The sequence below is a fragment of the Pteropus alecto genome, unplaced genomic scaffold (genome assembly GCF_000325575.1).
Source record: "Pteropus alecto unplaced genomic scaffold, ASM32557v1 scaffold589, whole genome shotgun sequence".
In the NCBI taxonomy this organism is placed as follows: Eukaryota; Metazoa; Chordata; class Mammalia; order Chiroptera; family Pteropodidae; genus Pteropus; species Pteropus alecto.
In genome coordinates this window covers 401,347-409,555 of record NW_006442514.1, presented here as the reverse complement: position 1 = coordinate 409,555, position 8,209 = coordinate 401,347, and the positions used below count along the sequence as shown (strand labels likewise).

The 8,209-nt window shown below is 38.8% G+C and overlaps 1 protein-coding gene and 1 pseudogene across 1 annotated transcript; one reads left to right on the top strand and one right to left on the bottom strand.

Moving 5' to 3' along the window:
• Positions 1–521: 521 nt before the first annotated feature.
• On the top strand, positions 522–636 carry LOC112471774 (annotated as a pseudogene).
• A 912-nt stretch (positions 637–1,548) lies between these two features.
• On the bottom strand, positions 1,549–5,520 carry LOC102879117 (NTF2-related export protein 2). Its single transcript, XM_006922716.3, has 4 exons — positions 5,342–5,520; positions 4,212–4,298; positions 2,502–2,646; positions 1,549–1,628 (listed from the first exon to the last, which is right to left on the bottom strand). The coding sequence occupies exons 1-4, from the start codon at positions 5,354–5,356 to the stop codon at positions 1,549–1,551; spliced, it is 327 nt and encodes a 108-aa protein (XP_006922778.1). The 5' UTR covers positions 5,357–5,520.
• Positions 5,521–8,209: the final 2,689 nt, after the last annotated feature.

The following is an 8,209-nucleotide window of genomic DNA, read 5'->3' as shown; positions in this document are numbered from 1 at the left end:
AACATGTTTTAAAACAAATTTGCTCACAATGCCATATGGAAGAACAAATCATAAAATTAAATATTTTATCTTCAATAAAAAATAACGCAGTTGATGGTGTGACACACAGGAAACAAGTCACTTACTTTGGGGGTGGATAATATATAGGAGACTTTTGGCCTGAAGTTCACATGGAAGACTTAGAAGTTAAGGGTGTGAGAAAGAGATAGCAATGGCTTTGTTTCCAACTTTCTGTCAGACCTTGCTATAGGGTCAGGTTTATTGCTGACATTTTACCCCCCCCCCCATAAGTTCTTGAATATTGAGATATATATTGATAATGAGGTAAACTGGAAAAATCTTTAAAAATCATTTTTAGAACAAAAGTGACACTTGTGACCATTTGGCAATGATATTACCTTAATGACTTAAATCCTAAAAATAGGCTATATTTGGACGTGGTTCCATAGTGTAGCAGTTAGCATGTCTGCTTTACACGCAGAAGGTCCTGGGTTCGTGCCCCAGTGGAGCCATGGTCCATGGTCTATGGCATGCCACCCTGAACAAGCCCGACGTCTGATCTCGGAAGTTAAGCAGGGTCGGGCCTGGATAGTACTTGGATGGGAGACCACCTAGGAAGACCAGGTGCTGTAGGTGTAAATCATAATAATAATAAAATAAAAATAGGCTATGTTTTTAGAAGGTAGAAAACAAGTACCAAAAGCTTTTCATTTGGCCACTCCACCTAACTTTTGGCCAACCTTGGATTTTTGTATTTCTCACTCCTCATTCTCCCATTAAAGCTATTGGTCCCACAACTATTCATTGCCTAAAGATGTAAACCTGGAGCTGCCAAAAAAAATCTTTTAAAGAAGTTTTGCTTTGAAGTCACTGAATGTATCCAATGTTCATGTATCAACTAAGAATATTTTAGACCTCTCTAGTAGATTCACTTCCTAAGAACACGTCAACATAAAAAACAGTACTTAACAAAAAGACTACTGAATATCTCTACGTGTAATTCTAATTATGTCAGAGTAGTTATGCAGACCTACATTAGTAATGCTTTCATTGGACTGATTTGAAAAACCTTATACTTAAAGTGTATTACCAGTGTTTACTGAAAATAGGTATGTGCTCTAACGCAAAATTAACCTAACAAGAACAAAAACTACTGCACTTTCTCCCAGAGTGTTGTTGTGCTGATATCCCATAGACAGTATTATAAAAGGGCTTCATTTTTGCGATACGCTGGGCTCACAGTGAGTATATCAGTACAGAGATCACGGGTGTATAACATTACTATTAGAACGTTATTAGTGAAATGTATATAAGGCATGTAAAAAACTATCATTAAAGCTCTTAAGGGCAATGACCCAAACTGGCAGCTGCTAGAAAAGGTGCTGCTATGAAAACAAATTTTAAAGAAATCAGCATGTACTAGTTTATAGTGCTTCCACAATGAAATGAATTAATTCACATAAATTTGTGTTGCTGGAACTAATGGACCAAAGGAGAATGGACTTTTGCCCCCTTTAGCTACTAGCCCAATCTTGAAAACGGAAGCAATCACTTGCAATCTTCCACACAAAACTTCACAGTTCCACTGGTCACAACAAGAACTGTAGTCTGGGCCTGAGTCGCTTGCTCTTCACCCACACACAAAAAAAGAAAAGAGGTTGATTTCTATCTCTAAATAAGCAGATTTTCAGGCTTAAATTGCATTGCTTTGAACCTAACACTAAACAAGAGTTTCATAAACTTTCTTTACTTTGAGCATGCTCATGAGCATGCACGCCCAAAGCCAGAAAACTAAATAATCATTTCAAAGATTCTAAAATTATTTTCCATCCAGAAAAATGTTGGGTACTCTATAGTTTTAAAATAAAGAGCTTATATTTAGCATAGGATGATTTGGTTCCTGTATATTAATATTTCGTTGGGTTTCTAACAGAACATTTTCCTATTTTGCTTAAGCCACTATTCTTTTCAAGAACTATAAAGGAAAAAGAAATCACCCTGAACTACTATTTAAGTACTTAGGGCCCACCTAAGTCAATCTTAAAAACGGCATCGATCTACCTTGAATCTAATTCTGTCTCGCCAAAAGTCATCCTTTCACATAACAGAGTAAGTTTCTTTTGTGAAATTTTAATAAGTTGTAAGGTAATCGGAGATATGGCATAATTTTTCTCTGGAGACATTCAAGGCACAGAAAGCAGCTATTTAGAGAAAATAGGTAACTGCTCCTCTCCATTAAAAAAAATCACACTTCGTCTCGATTTCACACATAACTTTTAATAAGCAATAATCACATAATCCACCAAAACTTACTAGTGAGCCACTGGAGTGAGACAGATCTAAAGACAGACCAAAAGTCTGACAGCTGAATTTTTCATAATACTGGATTTGCTCAGAAAAGTATACTCCTACCACTAAAAGTTGCTTGCTGCTTCTGGTGTTAAAACTCAGCGCGAACTAAAGGAAAACAAAGGAAGTACCTTGAAAGACCATGATCTTACCATGAACTGGTTGGCAATCTAACATATTGACCTGGAATTCACTAGAAGGTAACACATCAAAAAAGTTAGCTAGGGCTTCCAGGCCTGTAACAACATTTCCATTCCATATTAAAGTGGCCTTGTCCAGATAGAGCCTGGGCAGTGCCTACAAAGAAAGAAAATATAAAAAAGGAAATATTTTTGTTTCTGGGTAAGCATTTTATAGAAATGAACTGAAAGGTTACAGGTGGTATATAAACATTTTCATTGTTCAACTTCCATCTCTACTCCCCTGCCCTCTTCCACTGGAAGACAACGTGAACAAGATGTCTCCCTTATAATCTTGGCCTTAAATAGATATTAACCTACTCTTAATAAACTAGGAACTAAATATACTTTTTCATATTTCTCTTTAGCTACAATGAGAAAACTTTACATCCAAACTGGAAGCGAGTTTTAAATTTTTGCTTTCTGTATTAAAAAGAATTAAATGCTCACAAGTATCAGGCACCTGCAGCCCAAAACCAGTTTTAGTCTCCCTCCCTTTTCTAATTCTGAGAACTAACAAAGTTATTAATCAGGCCCTACCTATCACTTCAATCCTAGTATTTATATACATGAGTCATTTAATGTTTGAACCATTTAATGTTGTATGTGTCAGGAAGTAGTAGTTCCTTTTACCACTACCACATATTTAGTTCCAAAGAGTCACAAGTACTTGCTAAAGCAGAGTTTTTGATAAGTCAAATAATTTAAGGCTCTAATAAGGCAAAATTCAACAGTTAACTTTTTCGTCACAGGAGTTAGTCACAGAAGCTTAATATGCCACAAGACAGATCATTTGCTAAATTCTAAAATTTGTCTCGGATTAAAAAGCCAACACATACCTTGACTCTGGTAATGAACTATGTTGCCTTGCTTTTTTTTGCTACTTTACTTTGGAAAGCAGCAAGGCACAATAAACACCCATTATCATATCCCTTGCCCCTGTCTCATGTCATCAAACATCAGTACTAGGAACTTCTTTTATCTTCTGCCTTGAAAAAAAGTTTTTTAGAGATAAGAATTTCTGTACCTGCAGCACACAGAAAGTTCTCTAAAATACAGTCGTCTGCTGATAAGAGACCTAGGCAAGACTCAAGCACATACTGAAATTACTTAGAAGATATGGCTCAGGGATAAATCGCAATGAAAAAAAAAAACAACTGATGAAGTGAGAAGTTGCTTTGTTGAAGACTAGAAGTATCCAAGCCATGTGGACTCTGTGAGTGCCAGCTACAGCTGTGAGCTTTAATCAGAAAGTATCTATTAATATGCAATTAAAGGGACAAATCAGGGAATATTCCTTGTAATGGCAGATCCCTTCACTAGTACAAATACTGTTTTAACTAAATTAGTTAAATGATGGGACTGAGAAAATATAACATATTTAAATAAATCCATGTTAGGTCCTATGTTAAGTGCAGTATTTCAGTTGAGTCTCACTACCATCTTAAAAATAAAATGAGGTGAAGAGAGGTTAGCAACTTGCCCAAGATCACAGAGCTACATACACACAAAGCTGGTATGTGACTCCAGAGCCCACACTTCCATAATACCTTACTAGCCCTTCCTTAAGCAATGCACTTTTAAAGAACAAGTCCACAGTTAGCACTTTTGCAAGTCAGATGAATGGCTGGCTTAAAAAAAACCTGGTATTTAATAAAGAGTAGTAGAGTCTATAACACTCACCCGTCTTCTTTTGTCCATTGTCTCATAGTAAATATTGACAAATTCTTCAGCAGCTCTACATGCCTGATCTACATAAGTTTTAAAATCCTACAAGAAAAATTTCAGAAGTGTGCATTATCACCCCTCCGACCCCTCAAAAACACAAAACCAGCAACAGAGCTAATGGTTTATTTCAAACACTTCATAGCTCCATACACAGTTCACATTCTTCCATATAAATTTGGACATGTTAAAGGTTAGAGCTCAAAAGTTTCCATTTCTAAAAATTTTCACTATTTTTAGGTACACGTTTAGGACATACTCATCCCTTGTTAGTGAATTTGATTTTTTTTCTCACTTCTAATATAAATTTGTAATCTTTCCTTGGCAACTGGTACTTCAAGTACTTTAGGCTTTCAATATTTTACAAAATATTCACTTTAAAAAACGCTGCACCTTAAAAAAAAACGGGGGTGAAGGATTTGCCATTGAATAAGTTAGGAAAGCGTTGAGTTCTCTTTTCAAGCGATAAATTATGGCCAAAAGCAAAAGTTGTTGAATGAAAGAAAAAAAAAAAAAAGAATAAGAATAAAGTTCAATGAACTACTTGAAAAACTCGGTACTTAGAAAACTTTCACACACCACATAAAAATTCACCGGCGCTTGTAAAGAATTGTAAAACTGAAGAAAAGAAACGCTGTTGGAGTTTTCTCCTTCAGGAAGATTAAGAATCTTCTTCCCCATCTATTTACCGAGTCCAGCCTATTAATCGAATTAAGAACCCATTTCATTTCTTTTTTAGGTAACCAAAAGTTAGAGGAAGATGATAAAGAAAAGGAGACTGCAAGTCATAAACAACAGACCGCAATATTCCCGCCTTTCGCTAGTTCCCAGTTCACGGTCCTTTCCATCACCGAAGAAGATCTGCACGGCTGCTGCGGGTCGTGCGTTGGGTGGGAGTTGGGGGTCGGGAGGGTAGGCATGGAGGGGGTCTGCAGAGAGCGGGCCCCGCCCCAGAGCCCGGCGAGCCAGGCCCTGATTCGCCACTTAACCACGTGATCTGCAGCCAGGCCCCCCGCATCCCTCCCCTCAGCCGCTAGAGCCAGGGCGCCCGAGCGCCCAGGCGCCCGCCGCGCAGTCCCGGCACTCACCACAGCCATGGCCATCTGGGAAGCCGATGTAGTCAGTTCTGACAGTGGCGGCGTCTCCACGTACTCACGTGTCCGGCTCCTGCCGCTGTGGGAGGACCAAATATTTAGGATGGCAGCGAAACCCGCCAAACACACGGAATTCTCTACCCGCCCATTCTCTCCCGGAAGTAGCTTGGTCCGTTGTTTAAAGGATCCCTATGTTTCAACCTTAAGTCGCTTCCCTTCAGTTCCGACCATCACCTCCCCTCCGCTTTATATATGCACTTGTTTGGTATTTGTTTACTTAGTTTGGAGGAAAAAAATTACTTTGCTTTTGCTTAGATATTCAAAGTATCCACACTTTTCCTACCACGCACCCTCGGACAAGCAAAAAAAAAGAATCTGTCTAAAAGATCCACTGGGGAGACTTCTTTGCTTTTAAAGGCGGGGCCAAGGCAAGCTGAAGACCAATGAGAAACGCGACAAAAGACCCACCTGCACGGCAGGCTATTGGAAAAAAGGGTGGAGCTTGGAGAAGGGTGCGCAACCATACTGCGCATGACTGAGAGAGAACAGTTTAGAGTTCTGGAACATTCTGGAAAAATCGATCCTCAGTGAAATAAACCCCCATATCTCAGTAGTATATTTAAGATTATTCACTATTTGATTTCGCACTATTCTGTGGAAACGGCTCATCCAGTTCCTCCATTCTTATGGACCTAAAACGAAAATTAGACTACAGCGACATTCTAACAATAGCTAGTCTTTTACAGAGTGATGACAACGAGCAAGGTACTTTTCTAAGCACTAACCCATATTAACTTATTACTTGCAATAATGCTAAGAGGTAATCATCTCCATTTTATAGTTAAGACAGAGTGACAAATAACCTGTTAAGGTCATAAACTAGTTGCGATTCAAGCTGAAGCAATTTAACTACCCCTGCAATCTGACTTAACTCCCCAGCACCCTTTAAAACCGCTCACCCCAAAGCCACCAACTTCCGGAAGTTCAAATCAATTACACGTCTCTACAGTCTTACCGTGCGTAGCTGGTTTCCCGCTCCTGAAAAAATGGTCACTCCTTCCTTGGTACGGTCCTCTATCTCCCTGAAACCAGTCTCATACGTTCAATCTTTTTTTACCCCCTGGCTCTCGTCCTTTGCCCTAGCTCTAACTACAGCTATTTCTCCACGTACTACGTACTACGTCTCTCCTCGACTCGCGTCTTAGTGGCACCACTTCCGGGGGTGTCTCCCATTTAAAACCTTCCCACGTGGTCTCGATTGTTACTTGTATGCTAATGAATCTCAGTCCCACAAACTCCAGCCTCACCGCTTTTCTGAGCTCCAATTCCGCATATCGACTTTTGTGAAATATGAACACCAGAGTGCACTACAGCCTTCTCAAACTCATAGAGTCCAAAATTTAAACTCGTTACCTCTGCACTAACAATCCTCTGTATTCTTTCAGTCATCTGTGCTTGAATTCTTGGAATCTTTTTTTCACTTGGTTCCCATCATCATGATTCATTCATTCAGCAAATATTTAAGAAGTGCATGTTATGGGCCAGGAACTGTACAAGGTTCTGGATATAGGCTGGTGAACAGAATAGATGTGATCCAGACATTCATGAAGCTCACAATATAATGGGTCTGCTAGACAATAAAAACATTAATGAATTACAGAGGTGTTCCAAGTAACTTGCCCAATTCTACCCATTTTTTAAAGCAATCTCTCTCTCTCTGTCTTTCTCCTCTCTACACAAACTTTGACTTCGATCTCTCTATTCTCATTTTTCCAAAATTTTACTAATCTTTAAAGACCTATCTTGGTCTGGTCTCAGTTACCTTTCCAGACCTCTCACCCCCTTATTCATCAAAACTGGCAAAGTTAACTACTACTGTTTGCCAAAAGTGACTCATGCTTACTGCATTATAGGTGATTACTTTTCTTGATCGAGAGCTTAGAATGTGTCTGTTGTTTATTATGATTTAATTCAATCCTCTCAACCCCTGGAAAGGGAGATATTATCATCTAGATTTTTAAGAATTTAAACAGAAGTTCAAAGACGTTAAGTAAGTTGGCCAAGTTGACACAGCTAGTGGAGCTGTGATTTCAACCCATAGCTTTTAGGCACTCTACTATTGATGCATTTGTTTATACTATGCTTATTTTGGAATGTTTGTTCCCTCCATTTATACTTGCCCATTCAAGGTCAAGGGCAGGTAACTCTTCTTCTGTGAGGCCTTCCCTCATTTTATGTCCCCCAAAACCTAGAGAATAGGACTTGTCCTGTGGCTATGAGTGACTTTTGGTGTGGGGCAATAATGCTGGGGACTAGAAGAGTATTAAGAGTACTGAAAAGGGACAGTTGAGCTGGAGGTGAAGGAAAGCTTCAGAATTTTGCACTGAATGTTTGCACAAAATTTTGTGCACTTTATTGATGTGAGACTAGGGTGGAAGGCTGGGTAAACTGATAATATAGAAAACAATGATGGGCTCTGATTGCTCAGAGCAGTAAATTTGAACCTTATGAAAACTATGTCTGGCGAGACAAATGGGAACCAGATGAATAAGACACAAAATTGCTTTTTAGTGGATAACTGCACCACACGTGCAAAAAGTAGAGAGAGTGAATAGGAAGTGTGTGAAAAGGTTTTTCTTATAACACAGAATGGCATACTGGTTAAGCACATTGTTGTTGACACCAGTCTAGGTTTAAATCTTTGCCATGCCACTGAGTAGCTCTGTGATCTTGGCCAAATTACCTAAACGTTCCATGTCTCAGTCCTTCAATCTATAAAATGGAAATAATATTAATACAGATCTCATAACATTGATGTAAGAATTAAATGAGTCAATACCTAGCATAACATTTTTGCTTCAG